This window comes from Hippopotamus amphibius, chromosome 4, assembly GCF_030028045.1.
Source record: "Hippopotamus amphibius kiboko isolate mHipAmp2 chromosome 4, mHipAmp2.hap2, whole genome shotgun sequence".
In the NCBI taxonomy this organism is placed as follows: Eukaryota; Metazoa; Chordata; class Mammalia; order Artiodactyla; family Hippopotamidae; genus Hippopotamus; species Hippopotamus amphibius.
In genome coordinates this window covers 155,833,172-155,859,800 of record NC_080189.1, presented here as the reverse complement: position 1 = coordinate 155,859,800, position 26,629 = coordinate 155,833,172, and the positions used below count along the sequence as shown (strand labels likewise).

The 26,629-nt window shown below is 42.7% G+C and overlaps 1 protein-coding gene across 1 annotated transcript; it reads left to right on the top strand.

Moving 5' to 3' along the window:
• The first annotated feature begins 1,094 nt into the window (after positions 1–1,094).
• On the top strand, positions 1,095–26,172 carry SLC10A1 (solute carrier family 10 member 1). The gene is made up of 5 exons (XM_057733471.1): positions 1,095–1,596; positions 12,748–12,958; positions 22,272–22,450; positions 24,028–24,224; positions 26,051–26,172. Exons 1-5 carry the CDS (start codon positions 1,241–1,243, stop codon positions 26,170–26,172), a joined length of 1,065 nt encoding a protein of 354 aa, XP_057589454.1. The 5' UTR covers positions 1,095–1,240.
• The last annotated feature ends 457 nt before the right edge of the window (positions 26,173–26,629 follow it).

Sequence of the window (26,629 nt, the reverse complement as noted above, 5' to 3'; positions counted from 1 at the left end):
CCCTGGTCCCCATCCTGTCCTCTGGAGTCCCACACAAGAAGCCTAATCTCATGTTTCAGCAAATATGAAACTGTGAGACCCCATTCAGGCCTTTTGGGTTCCAGCCCAGGCCAGAGGCAACTCTTCTGAAGGCTGCTCCCTGTCCCTCCTCTGAAGGTGCTTGTCCCTAGGCTGGGATGGGAGACGGGAAGCCTCGGGATGCCACACACACCAGGCGTGCCTGCCTCTGTCCACTGCAACCGCTTGGCCAGAGCCTGGCTCCCAGACAGGAGCAGAGCAAAAGTAGAACAGTCAGGACATCAGAAAGAAAAGCCTGTGCACTCCTGCTTCCTTCTCGGCAAGTTTCCCACGCAATGGGCCTCCTCGGGCTACTGGCCGAAGGGCCTGGGCACACATAAATCTCTCCAGCCAGGGTCCTTCAGAGCTGCCCTTTGGAGAAAGTGCCTCCAGATTTCCTGAGAGCCTCTCGGCCACCAGAGCAGGCTCTTCCCTGGAGGTAAGTGTTCCTCCCCCGGGACCCATGCAGTCCAGGTTTGGGGATAGGACAAGTGTTTCCCAGCACAAGTGAGAAGGATGCAGTCACCTCTCATCTTCCAGGACAAGGGTCATGGACACAGCTTCTCCTGGAAGCCAGCAACTCACCTGACCCTACTCTGTCCCACAACATCCTTTCCAGGAAGGAAAAGTAAAACTCAACTCTGGTCACTCCCTTGCGTTTGGGGGCAGATGAAGGTGGCCGTCTGGGCGGGGAGAGGGACCTTCCCCTGAATGAGAAACTGAAGCCTCAGGGACTGAGCAGAGAACGAGAGGTGCTGGACCTGTATTGGTCCCCAGGAACAGAATGCCTTTGGGCGTGCTCAGCGGGGGTGGGGAGGGGGGCGGAGTGAAGGAGAGATATAAGCCCTCTTGTTCCCCCTTCTTGTCCCCCTTTCTTGTCCCGGAAGCAGCTGAGAGGTGAGGGAGGGGTGTGAGTGGCACCCAGGAGGGCAGCAGAGGCTGAGGAGTCAGGAGAGGCAGGAACAGCCTGGCCGATAAGGCTCTGGGCTCTCTCCCCTTTAGGGCCAAAGCCAGAGAGAGCGCAGCCAGTTGCATAATCTGTTTGCTCAGATCTACATTTTGTCCTGAAGCTCCCTGCCCTGGGAGGTGATTGAAGAAGGCACCCAGCAAGGATTGGGCCGGGCAGGGAGTCAACAGGCGAGCTGGGTCTTCAGCCTTTCTTTCACCGCTGCCATCCAGGAGGATGATGGCCCTCAACGAGTCTGCCCCATTCAACTTCTCCCTCCCGCACAACTTCGGCAAGCGGCCCACTGACTGGGCGCTGAGCGTCATTCTGGTGGTCATATTGTTAACCGTCATGCTCTCACTGGGCTGCACCATGGAGTTCAGCAAGATCAAGGCGCACTTTTGGAAGCCTAAGGGGCTGGCCATAGCCCTGGTGGCGCAGTACGGCATCATGCCCCTCACTGCCTTTGCACTGGGCAAGGTCTTCCAGCTGAACAACGTCGAGGCACTGGCCATCCTGATCTGCGGCTGCTCGCCAGGGGGGAACCTCTCCAACATCTTCACTCTGGCCATGAAGGGGGACATGAACCTCAGGTAGGACTGGGGTGAGGAGGGAGCAACCTGGGGGCAGCGGCTACATGGGAGATCACGATCAAGGCAAAGAGAGGGGCTAAAGCCGGGAGGGTGAGTGAGTAGGGGCTGGGTGGGTGCTAGGGCAGGGGGTGGCAGGCATTTATTGTCAACAGCTTATGCTGGGCTGGGGGCAGGAGCCGGGGTACATCTCAGTTTGATTGCCAAGCCAAAAGGGCCCCGCTGGTCCAGCGGCACCCTGGAGAGCCCCCTACTCCCAGAGTTGCCTCAGATGGGCCACAAGGATTGTCTTGAAGGAGTACTATACTGATTTAAACCAAAGGGACCTCTGGAGAACTTTCACCTGTCTGCCAGTGTGGGAAAGTTGTCTGCTTTGAGGCCAGAGGTATGAAAAGGAGTGCAGATTAGTTCCAAAGATCTCCAGGGAGATCAAGGTGGCTTGGAATCAGAGAATGCCTCCAATTCCTACAGAGAAGAAAGGAATTTCCAAAGATGTCCCCCAGGTGTCTGGGCACATGGGCTCTCTTCTATGAACTTCCCCCACCTGCCCATCAGATGCAGGAACTCTTCAATGCAAAGACACAGCCAGGTAGATCCTAGAGTTTCCCAGCACCAGGTCGGGGTCCCAAGTCATGATGGGACTCACCTCAACCAAAGTGCCAGGAGGGAAACAGCAGCATCCCCACCCCCATCCCCCCACACAGCATTACCACAGAAATCACTGAGGGCCCACTCCCGCAGGGGCTGGTTGAACGCCCGTCCTTCCAAACAGGGGGAACTCTAGTCTGGAATGCCTCCCAGGGTGGGGCCATGTCAGAACTGCTCCAGCTGCAGCAGCAGCCCCTGCTGGCTGAAGAAAACTTACCAGCATAAAAGCTCTTGCTTTTATCTAAGTGTCCGTCTCAAACAGCCCCTTCTGGTTCAATCCTCAGTGGAGGTGCTATTCCAAGCCCAGCAGGGCAGTAAATTCAGACAGTCCATCTGCTTGTGCCTATCAGTACGCTGCCCCTGGCTGGACTTTACTAAGGAAACCAGCCAAGAAAGGAAGCCCCCTTCTGGTGATGCCAAGTGATGCTAGGGCTGATTTTTAAATGAAAAGATGATAGTGATCACTGGGGGTTGCCCAGACCTGCCATCTGAGAAGCTCTGGACTCTCCAGCCATATGCTTCAGCCCTCCCTGAGGTGATTGATGGAGAGAGAGCGTGGCTTATACAGTCTCCCGTGGGAACATATCCAATGCTCAACCACCTCACTGTGAGGAAATTCTTCCCTCTATCTAATCCAAGTCCTCTCTGCTGCAAAACAAGCCCCTGGTCTTGATCTAGCCTGTGGACAAGGCCCATTGCAACCTCTGTGTTCCGGACAGAAGAACCTTGACTGTATCTTAATTCTGATGTAGAAGGGTTGCAGGTCAGAAAAGCGGTACTCAGGGCTTCGTGGCTCTGTAGAATCAGCAGAGTTGGGTAGGACAGCCTAAGGCACAATGAGAGAGTCTCTAAGTGTGAGTGACCAGATGTCCCAGCCTCTTGAGCCGAGCAGGTGCTGATGAGGTCTTTCCTGTAACACCTGTGTTTCTGAGGCTCTAGGTCTCCACCGGCGGAGCCTCCAGGGACTCACGCGCTCCTGCTCAGCCTCCTGGTCTGGGCACCTGGGAACTGTCACTTCCACCTAGACCCCTCAAGAGATAATGCTCTGCCAGGATGGCCACCTTCCACCATAAAGCCCCTTCCCACAACCACCCGTGCGCGTTACACCAGGCCTCCGACCCCACTGGAGGAGCGCGAAGCTCATCCTCCACCCTCACACGCTGCCAGACCTCGAATCCCAAATTGAGTTCTTCATCTGGGACAGCTTGTTACATGTGTTATAATAATGATGATGGTGCTGATCATAAAAGACAGCCAGGCACTCGGCCAAGCACTTTATGTGAGATCCTCATACAGCTTCCCGTGAGGAGGCGCTGTAAAAAGCCCCATTCTAGAGATTAGGAAACTGAGCCTTAGAGAGGTTAATACATTTGTCCAAGGTCTAGGGGCTACAAAGCCTGTGCTTTTACTCAACTATCTTCAGGGTCAGGTGTGTCCATAAACGAACTGAGTGGCTGGAGGGTGACTGCCAGCCTCAGAGGCATGGGCCCCCTGCACAGGCTTGCTCTCTGTTGTGGGAGCGGGGATTCACTGCTGGCATAGCTTCCTGCTTTGCAGGAGAAGATGGAGTCTCCCCTTTTTTATATGAAATCTCCAGATTTTTAATTATTTGCAACTCGTTCAAAAATTTTAAGACACTGTGCAAGCCAAACAGTACATGTCAGAGGCCCAGATGTTACGCAGAGGCTACCGGTGAGACCTGTGTACCACATCACACAATTTCCCATCTAGAGGAGAAAGGCCCGTTGAGACACCCATTCCACTTTACACGTGAGGAAGCTGAAGTCCGGAGACTTGCCAGAGGCTTCCCCGAAAATTTGTGGGCAAGTTGTGTCTGGAGCCAGTCCCGGGCTCTCCCTTCCCAGTCGTTCTGCCTCACAGCTGTAGTGAGGCTGGGGGAGCCGCTGTGGCAGGGGGCACGGGGGGCAGGTGGGCCCATTCCAGGAGGCTGGGCCGCCAGGTGGAACTCTCAAGGCAGCCAGGCACAGCAGCTCCTTCCTCAAGGATGCTGCAGGACATGCTCCAAAAGAGGCATGAGACGGTGCCCCTTGCTCTGCATGACCCACAGGCAAGAGACAGTGCCCTTGTCAGGGACAGAGGAGAGGGTGCCAGAGGGAACTAGGCCCCTTGGATGACCACCTCTACCACCCGTCAACCCAAGGATTCCCACAGCTCTCCCCACCATGACAGAGGAAGACTAAGCAGGAGGAGACAGAAGCTACTTGGGTTCCCAGAAGTTTCCCACTTCACCACAGAAGTTTCCCACTTCACCACAGAGACTGACAGGTCCCCCTCACAACTCCCTCAGCTTCTGCCTCCAGTGCCTCTGTTGACAGGAGCATAAAACCTGTCCCTCAAATAGGATGTACTGATGCTCCAAAGCAGGCTGTATGCAGTGCTCCAAGTGCTTAAGCAGGAAGGATAAAGAAAAAACCAAAAGTGCTCCTTTCCCCCTGGTCCCTGGACCCCTGAGATCAGCCAGGTCCACAGTGTCACTACGGAACAGGATCCACTCTCAGAGCTAGAGTCAGGAAGCTGTCTCCCACTCCTGTCCTTCAGGGTAACAGAATCAAGACCGTCACAGATACCAGAAAGTTAGGACCCGTACCCAGCACTTGCACACGTGGAGGAGGTATTGCAGAGGTCTGGAAGCATGGCTCCCATGCACCTCAGTGCACAAGGCTCACCAAGTCCCAGAGCAAATTCCAAAGCTCCTGACACACCAAGCCAAAGTAAGCATGACTCCTCTGTTCAAGGACATCAAAACAAGCACACAAGTTGTGTGTGACTTTTCTCCTAAGAAATCAATAGCTAGCACTGCAGCCCCTCTCTGTCCTTCCCAATCTTATTCCCCTCTACCCACCCCGAAGGGAGCACTTTCCAGGATTTGACTTTCAGCACTTCCACAGACCCTTTTATACTATTACTACATGTGTATATATCCACCAACAAAATACACTGTCACATTTGCATGTTTCTAAATTTTATATAAACAATATCATACTGCCCATATCAGTTGACAACTTGCTTTTTTGAGATAATAGGTGTATAAATAAAAGAGCTACTTCATGCACTTGAACTGCAGTATAGTTTGCTTGCATTTATCCATTTAATTTCCTGGGAGATTTAACACCTTTTCAAACGTTGTTGGCTATTTGGGTGTGCTCTTCTGAAAATAATGCCCTTTGCCTATTTTTCTATGGGACTATGGTGTTTTCTTATTATTAATTTATAGCTATTTGTTGTTTTTACATGTTGCAACAGTCTACTCACAGTTTTGGGCTTATCCTTACATTTTGATAATGATATCTTATAAAACAGAGTGCTTATTTTAATTTAACCAACTATACCAATATTTTTCCTTGACAGTTTATTTCAGGGGTTTCTTTAAGAAATCCTTTACTGCCTTCAAGGTCATAAAGATATTCACCTATGTTTGAAAAGTATTAAAGTTTTGCTTTTCACATGGAGGTCTTCAATCATCCTACAATTTATTATTATGTATGCTGTGATCTAACTTTATCTTTTCCATATGAATAGAGAAAATTCCCAGGATCAGAGTGAATTTTTCTCCAGCAATTTGTAATGTCATCTTTCTTGTTAATCAAATTCACAAATAAGCATGGGTTTGTGTCTGAGCTCCCTCTTCTCTTGTATTGTTCTATGTGGCTATCCTTGCACCAATATCACATTTTCTTAATTACAACCTTATAATAAATCTTGATATCTGAAAGGAGTTGCCATACCTTGATGTTCTTGAAAATTACGTTAGCTATTCTTGACGCTTTACTCTTTCACCTAAATTTTGGCATTAACTCTCAAGTCTACAAAAAATATTTCTGGCATTTCTGTTAAATTTGCATTAAATTTGTAGATAAATTTAGAGGCCAGCTTTATAATACTGAATCTTTCCATCCATGAAACTGGTATAGATTTTATTTTAGTCATTATTTTATACCTATGAAGTTTTATCATTTCTTCCATAAAGATCTTGCATATCTTTTTTAGATTTATTTCTAAATATTTTATAGTTTTTGTAAATATTATAAAGTTTTTAAAAAAATTCATTAGCTAGTTATTTTTCACAGTATATCAGAACTCAATTTATTGCTAATGTATTCAGAATTTCATGGATTCCCTTATTTACTGGTTATAATGGAAATTCACTTGGATTTCCCCTGTGGACAGTCCTAACACTGGCATATAACGCAAGTTGAGTTTCTTCCTTTCCCATCCATATGTTTTTTTCTATTTTCTGTTTTGCTGTGCTAGCAAAGACCTGTATAGTATAACTTACAATAGGTGATATGATGAGAACAGGTATCCTTGCTTTATTCCTCTAATTTTTCACCATTAGCTTTACTATTTCCTGTAAATTTTTGATAGATAACCCTTTTCAGGTTAATTTCCATTCTGTTGCTAGTGTGCTAATTTTTATCATGCATGAACACTGAATTTTGTTGAATGACACTTTTCTGCATCTATACCATTTTTTCTTTAATCCGATGATACATGTGGTATATATCAGTAGATTGTCTAATGCTAAACCATTTTTATGTCGCTGGGATAAACCCATTTTGTTTATTGTATTATTTTGTAAAGGCATGGCTAGATTCATTTGGTAAAATTTTATTTATGACTTTTGCTTCTGTGTTCATAAATGAGAACGGCCCCTAATTTTCCTTTCTCTTATAATGTGATTTTTTTAGCTTTGTTTCTAAAATTATACTATTCATGTATAATAATTCAGGGCTTGTTTCCCCCTTTTTTATTCTCTCTATATAATACTGAGACTATCTGTACTTTGAATGTTTAGTAGAACTCTACTATAAAACCATATACAACTGTGTAGGGTTTGGATGATAGGTTTCAGTGATTCTAAGTTGATTCAGGTTTTCAGCTTCATTCCAAGTTAGTTTTTGTAGATTATATTTCCCAGGAAATTGTCCATTCAATCTGAATAGAAAAAGTATAAGACTATCCTTGATTTCTTCTACAACTCTCTAAACTCTTTATTGTATCTGAAATTATGTTTCCTTTTGCATTCATGATAATATCATTTGCCTTCTCTTTTTCTTGGTTAGTTTTGCCAGAGGAATCCATTTATTGGACTTTGCAAAGAACCTGCTCTGGGTGTAATTGATTCTCTCAACAGATATAATTTTTAAAGTTTATTCTCTCGTCTTTAATATTTTCTTTCTCCTACTTTCATTGTGTTTACTTTGTTTTTCTTTCCAATTCTTGAGTAAAATGCTTAGCTCATTAATTTTTAATGTTTTCTTCTTTTCCAATATAAACATTTCAGGCTATAAATTTTCCTCTAAGAATTAATTTAGCTGTGCCCTAGATTTTTTAAATTATTTTTTGAGATATAATTCATACACCATAAAATTCACCCTTTTAAAGTGTATAAGTCAGTGGTTTATAGTATATTCACAAGATTACACAACTATCACCACTATCTACTTCCAGAACATTTTAATCATCCCCAAAAGAAACCCTATACCCATTAGCAGTCACTCCCATTCCTCTCTCACTCCAGCCCCCGGCAACCACTAATCTACTTTCTGTCTCTATGGATTTCATGTAAACGGAATCATATACTACCTAGCCTTTTATGTTTCTGATTCTTTCACTTTCATAATGTTTTCAAAGTTCACCTATGTGATAGTATATAGCAGTACTTCATTGCTTTTTATGGTTGAAGAATATTCAATTACATGGATACACCATATTTTGCTTATCCATTGATATTTTGTTTTCCACTTTTTAGCTGTTATAAATAATGTTGCTATGAACATTTGTATACAAGTATATGTGTAAACATATGCTTTCAATCCTCATGGGTACATACCTAGAACTAGAATCACTGGGACATATGATAACTCTATGTTTAACTTTTTTTAGAGCTGTCAAACTTTTCCAGAGCAGCTATACCATTTTACATGCCCATCAATAACATATGAGGATTCCAGTTTCTCCACATTCTCACCAAGACTTACCCATCATTTGTGTTGTAGCTATACTTGTGGGTGTGAAGTGGTATCTAATTACCACTTTACCATCTCATTACCAGTTTTAATTTGTATTTCTTTTATGACTAATGATGTTGAGCATCTTTTCATGTGCTTACTGGCCAATTGTGTATCTTCTTTGGAGAAATGCCTATTCAAGTCCTTTGCCCATTTTTAAATTGAGTTATTTGGGGCTTTTTAATTGTTGAATTATAAGAGTTCTTTATATATTCTGGATACTAGACCCTTACATGATTTGCAAATATTTTCTCCCATTATGTGGGAGACTTTTTGATAATGTCCTTTGAAGCACAAAGTTTTTTTAATTTTGATGAAGTCAAAGTTATCTGTTTTTCCTTTGGTTGCCTGTGCTTTAGGTGTCATATCTAAGAAATCATTGCCTAATCCAAGGTCATCTCCCCACATTTAAAAATATTATATTATTCTATTTCAAATATTTTCTTTTTTCCATTATGATTTCATATTCGACCCATGAGAGAATGAGATGTTCTATATTTCCAATAGCCCTTTTTATTAATTGATTTCTCAGTTTTACCTCTCTTTTTTCATAGGCCTAAAGTCTCAATTCTGGTCTCTCCCTTGAGCATTAAAACCTAAGCCCCAGATTACCAAGACTAACACCCCCCCACCTACCCCTCCACATACTGCAGCTTCTGCACAAGCTCACCCACTAACTACTTGGCATTATTTGTTTCTAGTCCCTGGAAACCTCCCTCAGTTTCTTACAAGCTCAAGTATGTGCTTGTTTTAGGTGTTCATAGAGAGGGGGTTTTCCCCTTATTCAGTCCACAATATCCTTTGAGAGTCTCTCCTCACCTCTGGCAGCTTCTTATTCCTTGTGATACCTCTGCCTATTGTGTTCTTGATGGCTATACTCCGGACCCTTTGGACTAGGATGTAGCTGATGTTCATTCAAGCCATATTTGATCTCTATGGAAACAAGGAAGAAGTGCAGATAGTGAATGGGGCTATGGGGAGGAGGGACACACACTTAGTGTGGTTTTCCTGGGGTCTTGTCAAGCCCTCACCCCCAACCTTCCCACTAGAATGGAAGCCAGAGCATATATTGTAAGGTGAATGTCTACATATCCAAGAATGTTCCCTAGCAGCTTCTTCTCTCAGTTGGTGTTTCTAGATGGCCTCTTCCTACACAGGGTCCTGGGATTAACATGTATGAGATTCCAAATGGAGATGGTCATAGGACAGTTAGGATACAAATTAGAGCTGGGAGGATATAAATACTATTATTCAGGATCTGAGACTCACACTCAATTTATCTTAATGTCAAGGATAAACCAGAAAGTAAAGAACATGAGAATATCAATGTTGGGGACTAGAATATTATTCAAGATACAAAACAGGTCTCATGACTAGATTATCTTGTCACTCAACAATGGGTAACTATTGCTGCCTTCTCTAATACTCCACCATTGTGGTCCTTCAATTATTCTGTTTTTACTGCGTTGCTGCTATTTTTTACAGTCTTCCTAAACATGGTCTCTGTTTACTGCTTTTTCTTTGCATGTGTTTTGGTTTTTGCCTGACCATCCGTCTCGTGCCACCCACTGTCAAAGACCAAGTGCTCTCTCACTGTGTATACATTCAAACTCCCCAAGTGAGAAAATGTTCTTGATGCACTTAATTCTTGTTATCTTAGTTAGACAGAATCACTATGTTCAGCCATCCCCTAGGCTCTAAGGCAGACACTTAGCAACTGTAGGTCAGGTGTTATTCTATGATCCAGTGGCCTATAGTCAGGGTGATGGGATCGCACAGCTTTCTTCAAAATGAGCTGTGCATATGGCAAGTATAGAAAGCAAAAAGAGTTACATTACAGAGGAGATCAGAATGGCTCCTTCCATAATGAAGCACACAAAGCAGTTGGACAGGCCTCGGTTCAAATCCTGCCTCAGCCTTCTTACCAGTGTGATCCTGGGCAAGTTGCAACTCTTCAAGTCCGCAGCTTCCTCATCAGCAAAAAGGAAATAGTATGTTACCTCCTAGGGCTACTGTGAAAAGGAAATAAAGCAATGTATGTAAGGTTCTTAGCATGGTGCCTGGCACTTATCAGGTACTGCATGTAATATTCTGTACAGGCATACCTTGGAGATACTGCAGGTTCAATTCCACACCACTGCAATAAGGCAGAATATCACAATTGTCACATGGATTTTTTGGTTTCCCAGTGCATATAAAAGTTATGTTTAAACTATATTGTGGTCTATTAAGTGTACAATAGCATTGTGTCTAAAAAAATTACATACCTTAATTTAAAAATACTTTATTGCTAAAAAATGCTAACCATCACGTGAACCTTCAGCAAGTTGTAATGTTTTTGTCAGTAGAGGGTTTTGCCTCAGTGTTGACGGCTGCTGACTGATTAGGGTAGTGGTTTCTGAAGACTGGGGTAGCTGTGGCCATTTCTTAAAATAAGACAATGAAGTTTGCCACATTGATTGACTCTTCCTTTCCCAAATGATTTTGCTATTTGATAGCATTTTACCCACAGTAGGACTTCTTTCAAAATTGAAGTTAATCCTTTTAAATCCTGCCACCACTTTATCAACTAAGTTTACGTAATCTTCTAAATCCTTTGTCATTTCAACAATCTTTGCAGCATCTTCACTAGGAGTAGATTCCACCTCAAGAAACCACGTTCTTTGCTCATAAGAAGCAACTTCCCATCCATTGAAGTTTTATCATGAGATTGCAGCAATTCAGTCACACCCTCAGGCTCCACTTCTAGTTCTCTTGCTATTTTTACCACATCTGCAGTTACTTCCTCCACTGAAGTCTTGAACTGCTCAAAGTCATCCATGAGGGTTGGAACCAACTTATTTTAAACTCCTGTTAATGTTGATATTTTGACCTCTTTCCATGAATCATGAATGTTCTTAATGGCATCTAGAATAGTGAATCCTTTCCAGAAGGTTTTCAATTAACTTTGCCCAGATCCATCAGAGGAATAGCTATGGCACTATAGCCTTACAAAATGTATTTCTTAAATAATGACTTGAAAGTCAAAATTACTCCTTGATCCATGGGCTGCAGAGTGGATGTTGTATTAGTAGGCACGAAACAACATGAATCTCTTTGTACATCTCCATCAGACCTCTTGAGTGGCCAGCTGCATTGTCAATAAGCAGTAACATTTTGAAAGGAATCTTTTTTTCTGAGCAGTAGGTCTCAACAGTGAACTTAAAGTAGTCACTAAACCATATTGTAAACAGATGAGCTCTTACCTAGGCTTTGCTTTTCCTATAGAGCACAGGCAGAATAGATTTACCATAAATCTTAAGGGCCCTAGAATTTTTGGAATGGTAAATGAGCACTGGCTTCAACTTAAAAAGTCACCAGCTGCATTAACCCCTAATGAGAAAATCAGCCTGTCCTTTGAAGCTTTGAAGCCAGGCATTGACTTCTCCTCTCTAGTTATGAAAGTCGTAGGAGGCATCTTCTTCAAATAGAATGCTGTCTCATCTACACTGAAAATCTGGTTTTTAGTGTATCCACCTTAATTAATGATCTTAGCTGGGTCTTCTGGATAACTTGCAGCTTCTACATCCAAGCTTGCTGCTTCACCTTGAACTTTTATGTTATGGAAACAGTTTTTTCCTTAAACCTCATGACCCAACCTCAGCTAGCTTCAAACTTTTCTTCCGCAGCTTCCTCTCCTCTCTCAGGCTTCCTAGAACTGAAGAGAGTTAGGGCCTTGCTCGGGACTAGGCTTTGGCTTAAGGGAATGTTGTGGCTTGTTTGATCTTCTCTCCAGATCACTAAAACTTTCTCTGTATCAGCAATAAGGCTGTTTTGCTTTCTTACCATTCATGTGTTCACTGGGGTAGCACTTTTAATTTCCTTCGAGAATTTTTCCTTTGCATTTACAACTTGGCTAACTGTTTGGGGAAAGAGGCCTAGTTTTCAGCCTGTCTGGACTTTCCACAGGCCTTCCTCACTAAGTGTAATCATATCTAGCTTTTGATTTAAAAACATGAGAGACATGTGACTCTTCCTTTCACTTGAACACTTAGAGACTGTTGTAGGGTTAGTAACTGGCCTAATTTCAATATTGTTGTGTCTCAGGGAACAGGGAGGCCCAAGGAGAGAGAAGGGGGAAAGCCGGTCAATGGAGCAGTCAGAACACACATTGATATCAAGTTCACAGTCTTACATGGGCATGATTGGCAGTGCCCCCAAAACAATTACAATAGTAACATCAAAAATCACCATAACAAATATAATGAAAAAGCATGAAATATTGTGAGGCTTACCAAAATGTGAGAGACACGAAGTGAGCAAATGCGGAAAAATAGCACTGATAGAATTGCTTGATGCAGGGTTGCCACAAACCTTCACTTTGTTAAAACAAAGCAAAACAAAACAAAACATGACAACTGCAAAGTGCAATAAAGTGAGGTATGCCTGTATTAATGAGCTCTCTCTCTCTGTACTCTTCCTGTCTCCCACCCAGCATCGTGATGACCACCTGCTCCACCTTCTTTGCCCTGGGCATGATGCCCCTCCTCCTGTACCTTTACTCCAGGGGAATCTATGATGGGACCCTGAAGGACAAGGTGCCCTATGGTGGCATCGTGATATCACTGATCCTGATTCTCATTCCTTGCACCATAGGCATCATCCTCAAATCCAAACGGCCACAATACGTACGCTATGTCACCAAGGTAAGAACCTGGGGGCCTGGGCAGGGAGCGATAACACCACCATCATCTCTGTGAATGGCTTGAGGCAAAGTCATTTGGGCTTTTTCTTTGTCCATTTCCTTCCTTGTTTAACAACAACAACAAAAAAAGAGTCTGCTATTGGTAAAACCTGCTTCATGGGATTGTAATATACATGAGAATATTTTTGAAGAGTTAGGGGGGAAAAAGTAAGACACCACACACAACTATAAGGTATAATCATTGTTTTAATAATAAAATTAAACTTTCATCATGTACCTACTAGATGCTAAGTTTTATGCTACACTCTCTGAGGATTCACTGTCCTGAGTTTATTTGCAGAAAGTCAACAGCACATGAGAAACAAGATCCAACACAGTGTACAATCAGGCATTGGCAGAATGCAAGGAGGTAAGGTTAATGAGGGCCAGGTGGTCAAGGAAGGCTTCCCTGGAGGATGAAAGGAGGGAGCAGGCCTGAGCCAGACCATGAAGAAAGGGTCAGATTTGGGTAAGCCTAGGGAGATGCCTGAATAGAGGAATGCAGGGGGAGACCAAGGGCAAACATGGCTGACTGGATGAGACGCTGGAGAGGAAGAGACCAGGGGAAGAGGTGATAGGCACACTCGTAGCATTTCAGGAGTGAGATAGGAGAAAAGTGGAGTGAGTTGGCCCCAGAGGGTGTGGGGGAGTGCTGGGAGGGCATCATGCCTCTGCCTTGCCCTTGGAAAAATCAGACTCTTAGTGTTCCTCTGCCAACTTTTGTGACCTTGGAGCTCAGTCTCTCCTCTGGCTCACGGCTCATGCTTGGGATCCAAGGCTCCACCCTGGTCCTCAGGAAAAACTCTGCCTCCTGAGGGCCTGTTTTTATCCCTGCCTCTGGATCTATGTCTTTGGGCCAGTCTACAGGACATACTACTTGGAAACCCAAGCCTTGGCAGCAGATTTGGGCCTGGAACAAAGAGGTTTGGTTGGGTTTCCAGGGTCTTTCAATTTTCATACTACCATTGTCAAGGGTAGTTTTTGCCCTTGTCCTGGTGTAGTCCTAACACCATGGCCACAGTTTCCTCCCAACCTGCTGTAAGATGTGAAGTCATTCCTCCTCCTGCCAAATGGCTGACCACCCCACTCTGCTCTGGATAGCATCTTCCATTCTCTCCACTCTTGCTTCTCAGAGATCTCCTTTTGTTGATCATGTCCTCTACCCCTAGGCTCCTCCCCATCGCTCTCATTTCTAGAAATGTCTCCATATTAGTTCTTCACAATCAGCATTGATACCAGTTCACGCCTTTTTTTTTTTATAAGTAGAGTCATTGAACTCTCCTTCCTGTTCCAGCCAACACCTCTTTCCTCCCCTTCCTAGCCATGCTCCTGGGAGACACCTGTTGCCCCCATCGACCTTCCACTCCTGCCACACTGCCCCCAGGGGCTGTTCTCCAGTAACCAGGCCTCCACAATCAGTCTTTACTCCTTGGTCTCCCAACCACTCAGCATCTTGATGACCACCTGCTCCACTTTCTTCACCAAATCCAACATACATGTCTCAGCCCTTCTTTTAGCAGCTTTTGGTATGGCTGACCACTGCCTCCTTCTCAGAAATCTTTCTTCCTCAGCTTCAGTGAGAGGGCACCAGCTTTCCTACCATCTATCTGGCAATACTTTTTGGACTCCCTTTTGAGTTCCTCTGGTAAAAGCTACTTCTGCATGCAGCCCAAGCTCTCTGCTTTTCTTGCTTTTCTTCTCTAAGCCCAGGACCTCCCCACCATGAGATCTGGTCCATCTCAACAGCCAGCTACAAGCTAATGACTACCAGAACAGTATCTTCAGCCCTTTTTTTGTAGTATCTTTGTCTGGTTTTGGTATCAGGGTGATGATGGTCTTGTTGAATGAGTTTGGGAGTGTTTCTACCTCTTCAATTGTTGGGAAGAATTTGAGAAGGGGGTGGTGTTAGCGCTTCTCTAAATGTTTAATAGAATTCACCTGTGAAGCCATCTGGTCCTGTTTGTTGGAAGATGTTCAATCACAGTTTCAATTTCATTACTTGTGCTTGGTCTGTTCATATTTTCTATTTCCTCCTGATTCAGTCTTGGAAGGTTATACCTTTCTAAAACTTTGTCCATTTCTTCCAGGTTGTCCATTTTATTGGCATATAGTTGCTTGTAGTAGTCTCTTATGGTGCTTTTTATTTCTGGGGAGTCTGTTGTAACTTCTGTTTCATTTCTAATTTTAGTGATTTGAGTCCTCTCTCTTTTTCTTGATGAGTCTGGCTAAAAGTTTATCAATTTTGTTTATCTTCTCAAAGAACCAGCTTTTAGTTTTATTGATCTTTGCTATTGTTTTCTTTGTTTCTATTTCATTTATTTCTGCTCTGATCTTTATGGTTTTTTTCCTTCTACTAACTTTGCGTTTTGTTTGTTCTTCTTTCTCTAGTTTCTTTAGGTGTAAGGTTAGATTGTTTATTGGGGATTTTTCTCATTTTTTGAGATAGGATTATGTTGCTATAAACTTTCCTTTTAGAACTGCTTTTGATGCATCCCACAGGTTTTGGATCGTTGTGTTTTCATTGTCATTTGTCTCTAGGTATTTTTTAATTTCCTCTTTGATTTCTTCAGTGATCTCTTGGTTATTTAGTAGCATATTGTTTAGCTTCCATGTGTTTGTGTTTTTTGCAGTTTTTTTTTCCTGTATTTGATTTCTAATCTCATAGCATTGGGGTTGGAAAAGATGCTTGATACAATTTCAATTTTCTTAAATTTTACCAAGGCTTGATTTGTGACCCAAGATGTGATCTATCCTGAAGAATGTTCCATGTGCACTTGAGAAGAAAGTGTAATCTGCTGTTCTCAGATGGAATGTCCTATAAATATCAGTTAAATCAATCTGGTCTATTGTGTCATTTAAATCTTCTGCTTCCTTATTAAACTTCTGTCGGGATGATCTGTCCATTGGTGTAAGTGAGGTGTTAAAGTCCCCCACTATTATTGTGTTACTGTCCAATTCCTCTTTTATAGGTGTTAGCATTTGCCTTACATGTTGAGGTGCTCCTATATTGGGTGCATATATATTTATAATTGTTATATCTTCTTCTTGGATTGATCCCTTGGTCATTATGTAGTGTCTTTTCCTGTCTCTTGTGACATTCTTTATTTTAAAGTTTATTTTCTCTGATATGAGTACTGCTACTCCAGCTTTCTTTTGATTTCTGCTTGCATGGACTATCTTTTTCCATCCCCTCACTTTCAGTTTCCATGTGTCCCTAGGTTTGAAATGGGTCTCTTGTAGACAGCATATATATGGGTCCTGTTTTTGTATCCATTCAGCCACTCTGTGTTTGGTTGGAGCATTTACATTCAAGGTAACTATATGTATGTTCCTACTACCATTATCTTAATTGTTTTGGGTTTGTTTTTGTAGATCCTTTACTTCTCTTGTGTTTCCCACTTAGAGACCTTCCTTTAGCATTTGTTGTAGGGCTGGTTTAGTGGTGCTGAATTCGCTTAGCTTTTGCCTGTCTATAAAGCTTTTGATTTCTCTGTCAAATCTGAATGAGATCCTTGCTGGGTAGAGTACTCTTGGTTGTAGACTATTCCCTTTCATCTCTTTAAATATATCATGCCACTTCCTTCTGGCCTTCAGAGTTTGTGCTGAGAAATCAGCTGTTAACCTTATGGAAGTTCCTGTGTATGTTATTTTGTCATCTTTCCCTTGTTGCTTTTAATAACTTTTCTTTGTCTTTAATTTTTGTCAATTTGATTACTATGTGTCTTGGCATGTTTCTCCTTGGGTTTATCCTGCCTGGAACTCTCTGTGCTTCCTAAACTTGGGTGGCTATTTCCTTTCCCATGTTAGCTAAGTTTTTGACTATAGTATCTTCAAATATTTTCTTGGGTCCTTTCTCTCTCTCTTCTCCTTCTGGGACCCCTATAAGGCAAATGTTAGTGAGTTTAATGTTGTCCCAGAGGTCTCTTAGGCTGTCATTTCTTTTCATTCTTTTTTCTTTATTCTGTTCTGTAGCAATGATTTCCACCATTCTGTCTTCCAGGTCACTTATCCGTTCTTCTGCCTCAGTTATTCTGCTATTAATTCCTTCTAGTGTATTTTTCACTTCAGTTATTGTATTGTTCATCTCTGTCCTTTAATTCTTCTAGGTGTTTGTTAAACATTTCTTGCATCTTTTCCATTCTTTTCCCAAGGTCCTGGATCATCTTCACTATCATTATTCTGAATCCTTTTCTGGAAGGTTGCCTATTTCCACTTCATTTAGTCGTTTTTCTGGGGTTTTATCTTGTTCCTTCATCTGGTACAAAGTCCTCTGCCTTTTTATTTTGTGTCTTTCTGTGACTGTGGTTTTCATTCCATAGGCTGCAGGATTATAGTTCTTCTTGCTACTGCTGTCTGCTCTCTGGTGGATGAGGCTATCTAAGAGGCTTGTGCATGCTTCCTGATGGGAGGGACTGGTAGGGGGCAGAGCTCAGTAAAACTTTAATCTGTTTGTCTACTGATGGGTGGGGCTGAGTTCCCACTCTGTTGGTTGTTTGGGCTGAGGCAACCCAGCACTGGAGCTTAGAGGCTTTTTGGTGGGACTAATGGCAGACTCTGGGAGCATCACGCCAATGAGCACTTCCTAGAACCCCTGCTGCCAGCATCCCCATCCCCACAGTGAGCCACAGCCAATGCCCTGCCTCTGCAGGTACGTCTGGTTCAGTCTCCTATGGGGTCACTGCTCCTTCCCCCTAAGTCTTGGTGCACACACTACTTTTTGTGTGCCCTCCAACAGTGGAGTCTCTGTTTCCCCCAGTCCTGCAATCAAATCCCACTGGCCTTCAAAGTCTGATTCTCTGGGGATTCCTCCTCCTGTTGCCAGACCCCCAGGTTGGGAAGCCTGACATGGGGCTCAGAACCCTCACTCCAGTGAGTGTACTTCTGTGGTATAACTGTTCTCCAGTTTCTGAGTCACTTGCCCAGCGGTTATGGGATTTGATTTTATCATGATTGTGCCCCTCCTACCATCTCATTGCACCTTCTTTGTCTCTGGATGTTGGGTGTCTTTTTTGCTGAGTTCCAATGTCTTCCCATCAACGATTGTTCAGCAGTTAGTTGTGATTCTGGTGCTCTCGCAGGAAAGAGTGCACGTTCTTCTACTCCGGCACCTTGATCCAGTCCTTCAGTATCTTCAGCTCTCAACTCTCTCCTGACTCCAGAATCCATTCATTATCTGCTAAATCTTTCTACCTGAATATGCCTCAGGCATTTAAAACTCAGACTTAAATTTAAACCACCTCCTTAAGCCTGCTCTTCCCCTCTTCTCTCTGTGTGATTATCTCAATGAACAGCATTCCATGTGCCCAACTGCCTGAGCCAGAAACCATGAAGTCACTCCCCACGTCCTCTCCCTCCCCACTCACACTCATCAGTGATCATCAATTCTGCTTTCTTTTGCTTAAATCCATGTCTCTCCATCCCTGTCTCCACTGTCTTCATTCAGGGCAATTCTCCTCTCACTAGACAACTCAGAAGGCCTTCTAACCTGGCTTCCTGACCCAGTTTTAACCTGAGTCTGGCAAGAACAAACTATCATGTCACTCCACTGCTTAAAGGTCTTCATTGGTTCCTTAAACTCCCCCATGAGTCATGTGGCTCCTCAGCCCTTTCTTGATTTGGTCTCAACCAACCTCTCCAGTGTCAGCTCTTTTCTTTGCACATGCTCTTCCCTCTGCCTGGAAGACTTCCCTCTCCAAATCCCACCTCACTCACCACCTTTCATTGGACTCACTCCTACTCACCCTTCAAGTCTCAACACAATTAGCACCTCCTCTAGGAAGTTTTCCTTAACCCACAAGCCTGGGCAGGATGTTTGTCCTATTTGCCCCCATATCACCCAACACCTTGGTAGCATGTATCATACTCTATTATAAATACCCACTCCATTTTTATTCCCCACCCACCTGCAAGAAGCAAGACCCTAAGGCTGTGTCTCAATACCGAATTCTCAGCACTCACAGCTAATGCCTGAGAATAAACAAAGGAATAAAGGGCAAGTCTTATCTCTCCCACACATTAGCAGAAAAACAAAAACAAAAACAAAACAAACTTGTGTCTATTTTATTTACTCAAGATAGTTTGTGGGATATAGGAATAAAGAAAAAAAAATCACAGAACATAAAAATGTGAAGTGACCCCCTGATATCACTTAAAGCAACTCTGCTCTCCTCCACTTCACAGATGAAACCAAAGACTAGAATCCCAAGTGCAACTGATACAAGAACATGTCTCTTTATCTCAAAAGTGTTTCTCTGAGAAAGACAAATATACAATATCACTTATATGTGGAATCTAAAATATGACACAAATGAACTTATCTACAAAACAGAAACAGACTCACAGACATAGAAAACAGACTTGTGGTTGCCAATGGGGAGGAGGGAAGGGAAGGGAAGGGATGGAGTGCGAGTCTGGGATTAGCAAATACAAACTATTATATACAGAATGGATGCACAACAAGGTCCTACTGTACAGCACAAGCAACTATATTCAATATCCTGTGATAAACCATAATAGAAGAGAATATTAAATATATATAACTGAGTCACTTTGCTGTACAGCAGACATTAACATTATAAAAAATGGAGTCAAAATGACCCCAGAGAACATTAAAAGGGCTGAGATATACTTGGGCTGGAAAGACAGGGGCCAGTAACAAAGAATCACATAAAATGCAGGTTATCTTGGGACCCACTGTGCTGCTGGCCAAACCTCCAAGGTTAGACAGAAGCACAACAGCTCCGTTTATTAATTACTCCCAAACAGAAATCACTCCTGTGAGGATGCAGAGAAAAGCAAGTGTTCAAGATGCAGAGGCTGACGTCTACTTGCTTTTACGTTTCTTTGAGGACTATGCTTATCCTTAATCTCCCCATTTCATAATGTAGTTACAAGCTGGAAAATGAGCAAATAGTTGTCCCAGTCTCTTTGTACACCTAACACTCCTAGAGACTTTCAAATCAAAATTATCCAACTTCTGATAACTGGCTCTGGCAGAAGGTTATCTGCTCAAACTCTGCTCAATCAATTGCATCCCCTAGAGAAAGGTCACATTTAGACATGCCAAGGTACAATTTCAGGGATGCCTGATTTGGAAAGGCAATTCAAGTGATACTTTAACTTACCCATGCAAGAGTTTATTCAAGCCTACATGTTGGTTAGAAAGTTAGTGAACCTGAACATGACATGGTCCAGGAGCCACTCTTACCATAAGCCACCCACCACTCTTTAATAAGGATTCCACCCTGACACTGACTCAACCACTCTACTTATGCTTTCCCATACCTGCTGCTACTGACGAACTGACCTGAATCTCTCATGTCTCATAACTTCTGCCAGCTTGTGGTTTCTGCTGCTCTCAGGCCTCTGTGTCAAAATTTTAACACTTGCCTCTGCTCTCGCTTCCCTCTCTGTAACTCTGCAAACTCCCTAAATGAGAGGAAGGATCTCATTAGTTGGGTCATTCACCAAGCTGCCTAGGTCACCTATGGGGGAAGAGTTGGGCCAGGTTATCCTACTGGATCACTGGCAAGCTGAGTTGGCTACCCGTGAATGGACACTCATCACAACTTTAATCAGCGATGGCAAGGCAGTGCAGGTGGTAGAAAACATGGTGACCTTTGAAGAAGCAACCACCTATGGCTTCTTTTCTCAGCAAGAGGTCATGGATGTAAGATTTCCACAAATGGCAGGACCAAGAGTGACAAGAAACCCTGGGACGTTAAATTCCTCTCCTTTCACTATGGGTAGTAATAGGAGCTACAATTTAGTCAGTGCTTCTCCTGTGCTGTCAAGCTCACTTAAGAGAGGTCAAGTGACTCACCAGTTTACATGTCTTGCGTACAGCTTTCACACCTGGGTCACATCAGTGTCTATGCTTACAACCACTCTAAAGGCCCCAAGAGTGGGAGAACAAGAGTGAGGGGATGAGAGTGATACCCACACACAGAAAAAGAAGGCTTCTGGATTCATGGACAATCCCTATAGCCCAGTACACCCTACATTATCCATTATACTCTTTTGATGGGGGCAAAAACTGGACATTAGGTAAAGGACAAACCCAAAAGGCAGAAATCCAAAAGGAGAAATTAACTAAAAATGCAAGGGCAAACTAAGCAGCTCATTAGTTAACAGCCTTTCAATAAAACTTGAAGCATATTGTTACTGGTGAGATTACTTCCTGTCCTGGGACAGGACTACCACCAGTACAGGTGATGCTTCGTATAATCGTTATCAGTTGCGAAGTAGCTTAAAAACACAGAAATGCAGAGCTGTACAACTGAAATTAGAGCAATATAAATAAATGCTAAAATGTCACTAGGACAACACTGTGAATGTAATTAATGCCATTGAATTATACACTCAAAAATGGTTAAAATGACTTTTGTGTTGTATGTATTTTACAATTTTTAAAAATGGTACTAGGAAATAGACATGTAAGCACACTCTGAAACCCTGCATTCTTGTTACAAGATGAAAAAGCTTAACATTCTAGTTTCATAAATCTGCCTATTGAAATTTTTAAATGGTAAGCTCCAACTATAAAATAATACATTTTAAAATATAACAAGTAAAAATATACCATTGTTCCCTATGACAGCTGCTTTCACAGCAACTCCTTTTGGGAACTTCCTTATCATCCAACTGGCAGGTCCCTCAAGGAAGTAGGCTCATCCCTTCAGTCATACATCATTTAGGATCTAAAACCACATTACCTGACTTCATTACCTGCTTTAACTAGCTTTGCTTCAAATGACTTCTGGCAATTTCCAGAAGTTAAATTCACCCTAAAAGGGATTAAGTCCCTACCCATAATGGAGGTATTTAAGACAAGTACGACAAGAATAACTTCTACTGAGCCCCCAAATATCCAGAGTGATGGCAGTATAGTAGGGATGTGTATATGGACTTCAGAGACATTGAAAGAGAACTTTCATTTACAACATCCACTTTGCCGGAGAACTGAACAGTCTCATCCTTCAGAGCTACAGCACTTCACTGAAAACCTGCCATACAGAGATGTCAATCAGGTGTGCTTGGCTGAGTCTTCAGTAACATGTGTTAATCAGATCTATGACCTCCAGGAAGTTTCCTAGCTACAGATAAGAAATCCAAAAAGATGAAAGAAAGATAAAGGTCTTTCATATTCCCTCCACTTCAAATATGTTGATTAAAATGTTTTCCACCTCCAATACCCACCAGTGCTTCCCCAGCTCTCTCTGTTGTACATCTCCACCACTCTTCTAATTGCCTTTTCTTCTTGTCTTTATTTGCAGGGAGGGATGATCCTCCTGCTTTTGTGCAGTGTGGCTGTCGTGGTGCTGTCTGCCCTCAATGTGGGCAAGAGCATCTTGTTTGTCATGACACCACACTTGCTGGCCACCTCCTCCCTGATGCCTTTCATCGGCTTCGTGCTAGGCTACGTTCTCTCTGCTCTTTTCCGCCTCAACGGACGGTAGGTATTATTTTAGGTCCCACTGTCCCACGGGTCTCATGCTTGTCCTCGTCTCTCAGGAAAAAAGTAAGAACCACAATCTAGGGAAGGCATTTTTCAAGCAATATACTCAAATGCATCAACTGAACAAGGAACTTTGGACTGAGAAATATTGGGGAGGGAAGGTACTGAATAATGTAGAGGGAAGGTACTGAATAATGTAGATTCCAGAAACAAAATCCAAAGACCAAAGGCATCTAATCATCCAAAACGCAACAGTTCATGGCAGAGTGCTCTCTCCAGAGCCTAGGTTCCACCTTCTGCCCAACTCCCTGGTAGCAAATGGCAGTGGAGTAGCTCCATGTCTTCGTGACAAGCGTTGATAATTCCTTTCCCACTTTTCCTCCTTTTCTGTCTAGGTTTTAGTCTTGACACAACACCTTGAGGTGGCAACTCTGCTAAGTGGCACTTAGAGCTGTAGTTGTGGACGTCTGCTATAGCCTAATCCAATCCACAAACACTACTATTTTAGAGGAACAGCCAGCTTGGATGCATGGTTTGGGAACATCAGGCACCCTTGTCTATACATAGTACCACATTTCAAGATTTCCTACTTTCAAGCCATGGCAGACAAATGTTTATGCGGGAGTCTAAACAGTAGCTCTCTAACCCCCACCACAACCCCCCCAAACAATTGTTTTTAAAATACAATTTAAAAGTAATTATCCATTTTAAAAAACAGGCTAATTTAATCAAGAACAAATTACTGTAGGATGCAACACATGGTGATATAGTGGTCAAAAGGGATATGGGATATAGTAGTCAAAAGGCTGCCAATTACCACTCATCAATTTTCACGAAGACAGAATGATACAGGTCATAATAAATGGCCACAGCATCAAGGGCCATCACAGTCGTCTCCTCCATAATAAATGTGCTGAGACTGTGTTCGGGATTTTTCAGCAAAGAACCATTTTAATACACTAACTGCAATTCAATGAAAATGTTACTACATGTTAACATTCCATTCTTTAACCCATAAAATGGAAAGCAAAACCAAGAATGTGTTCCAAAGACAGATGATGGAACCAAGCTTTTATTTAATCATTGCAGTTTTGGAGTTAAACATGTCCAAGCCAGAAACTGGACAACAGGACAAAGTTCCCAGAATTTAGACAATCTTCTACTTTACACTGAAATTCTAATCGTCCTATATGTAAGCCCAACATATGTCAATGAGTGATAGTGGCTCACACCTTCCTTCTCTCTCTAGCCAGACATTTCTCCAAAATTCATTTTGATAATTCCACAAGTGACAAATTGTAGATTTCCAAGTTACTCAAAAATTCCCTCATTAAAAACTCTCCAACATGAATCTACTAATCACCACCTTCCACATAGCTGGATTGGTGAGAAATGTGTCAACTTGACTTTTCTCAAAACCCTGTACACTCCACACACGTGGTTCATTTCAATCTTCCTGTGTTGGACTGTCAGTTTCTCTTAAAGCATTTGGGAGAAAAGAGATAAGCAAGTAAAGTCACACCCTCACATCCCTTCTCTTACGAGATATGGGGTTGTTTTTCCAACTTGCACAGGTGCAGACGCACTGTCAGCATGGAAACTGGATGCCAAAATATTCAACTCTGCTCCACCATTCTCAACGTGACGTTCCCCCCTGAAGTCATCGGACCACTTTTCTTCTTTCCTCTCCTCTATATGATTTTTCAGCTTGGAGAAGGGATTCTTCTCATTGCCATCTTTCGGTGCTACGAGAAAATCAAGCCTTCCAAGGGTAAGTACTGAATCTTTCCCTTTTGAGTTCTACTCCCATTTTGGACATGATTCTGCCAGCAACCGTCTCTGGCAAAGACCTTTTGGATGGGGCTGTAACCCATAAAGTCACTAGGGACCAGGAAATACCAAGAAGTAGGAAGAGATTTCAAAGAGCCAAAACTACCTATAGTAACTACACTTCATTTTGCTGGGAGAATCAGCTGTGGAGTTTGCCTCACAGAACAGAGGCGATTTTTGGCTGCTTTAACTATGTAGGACTCAGGATGAAAAAACAGGACATAACTGTCTTGGACATTACATAGTTGTGAGATGGTGTGTGAAAAGCCCTATTCACAAGAAGTTAGGAAGTTTCTATGCTAAGAGTAGATTCTCAAGCCATGGAACCAGGTCTGAGCTCCAGCACCACTGGCATGCCTACATGAGGGAAAACATGAAAGCAGTGCAGCCCAATAGTCCAGAATCAAAAAATGTGGATTCCTACTCTGGTTATACAGTAAAGAAAACTAAACTATAACCTTATTAAATAAATAACAACTATCAAAATAGTCTAGATTTAATATGATTTAATATAATTACCACTGGACTAATAACTTCCTAGCCAATAACACCTCTTTTCTAAGATGCTGCGAGTATTTCATTCTCTTCAAGATACGTCAAACCTCAAGAAAGCCCAGAGTGCCGTCCTCAAAGTGAACATCAAAACCCCCAGTACCTTTTTTCAAACCAAAAAACTCAATCTCATTTGGTAACATATTTCAGTATATTCTGTAACTCTAAACATTAGTATATTCATCTTAACCACTCGAATCCTTCAACTGACTCATTTCCCACAAACTTGAGGATGCCTTAGAGACCTCTTCTAGACCCTGGAAACTGACTTACACCTAGGAAAAAGATACAACTTACCCTGGTGAAAATTTTATAGCAACAAATGAATACTTAACAATTCACTTAAAAGATGTAATACTATCAAGCAGCCAAAACGAAATCAATAAATTAGTGACCATACTTCAGAACCATTATTACTAAGTTTTGGTTCAAAACTACGGTGGAGTTGTGGAAAAGAACCTGGTCTGAAAGTTCTCTGAGAGCAACTCAAGATATTTGTTACCCACTGAAGACTCCACTCTCATAAAAAAAGATTCCCAGGTTTGCAGCTGTAGTCCCAGAAAGACCTGAAATACCCTCAAGAGGCCATATTCTGAGTCTCTGGCTCTCAAAACTAAGTACAAATAACTCATTTCATTGGAGCTCTTGTACTGTCTGGGCCCAAGCAGCAGTGCTCAAAGTTAAAGAATCTGTCACAAGTTTTTGTGCTTCTGACCCTTGTACCCTTCTAAAGAGATGGGAGAACAAGAAAGGTGGACCCTAATCATAGCTCCTCACCCCACCACCATGCAGGCAGAAAAAGGGGCAGACCCGATACAATGACAAGGGTATGGAAACATCACCTGGAAGACTTCCCACTTAATGCACTTTCCTCCCTGCCACCACCAGCCCCCGGAATGCAATAGTCAACCTTTGCTTACATAAACTCAACTCCCCAACTGTACTGCGTGTACTAAGAAGTTAGAGATGGAGTGATGAAGAAACAGTGCTCTTTATTAGACCTTTTGTTACTAGTATTATCATTAGGGATGCTGAGAGGAAGACAAATCTTTCCTCAGTTTGAGTAAGTCATGGGAGAAGAGGTGGTAAAGAGATGAGGAAAAAAAACATAGGACATCCTAAGGTTAAGTTGGTATTCTTTTATCTCCCAGATAGAACAAGCTTTTTAACTACTCTTTTGTTCTTCCTAACCCATGACCCTTTTCAACTTTACAGATAAAACAAAAATGATCTACAAAGCTGACATGATCGAAGAAACCATTCCAACAGCTCTGGGAAATGGCACCCACAAAGGGGAGGAGTGCCCCCCCCTTGCACAGCCTAGCCTTCCCCAGTGACCTGGATTCTGGTCAGAAAGCAATTCAGAAAGCCAACATAGCAAACTATACAGACAGTAGAAAGATGAGGTGTCTGAGTCTTTCTCCAGCATTTCCACCACAAACTATCAATCATCAAGCCTTGTGTGGAGGACAAAGTGGGAGTCTACCCCAAAAAACCTCACCTATCCACAGCTTAGAACGTGGTACTTGTTTAAAAAATAAAAGACTTCTTCAATGACAGTCCTATGAAGGCAGGAACCAAAATTGCCCTTTTGCCCTTGCATCTCTAGAACAGTGACTGATACACATAAAAAAGCAATTTCTGGACTAGTCAATAAATTGGTTTTTACCCTAAAATCAAATACCCAAATTCTGTTTCAAATTTTCTGACCCAAAAGGAAAATAAATGCTCTGCGTACTAGAGGATTAGTAGACATCGGAAGTCCTTTCTAACCTTAAAAAAATCAGATACCAT

Excerpts from the sequence above, each read along its gene's own strand:
- SLC10A1 (XM_057733471.1), top strand. The coding sequence starts at position 1,241 with ATGATGGCCCTCAACGAGTCTGCCCCATTCAACTTCTCCCTCCCGCAC. Across the intron at positions 1,597-12,747 it reads AAGGGGGACATGAACCTCAG|CATCGTGATGACCACCTGCT; the intron begins GTAGGACTGGGG and ends TCTCCCACCCAG. Across the intron at positions 22,451-24,027 it reads CTTTTCCGCCTCAACGGACG|GTGCAGACGCACTGTCAGCA; the intron begins GTAGGTATTATT and ends CAACTTGCACAG.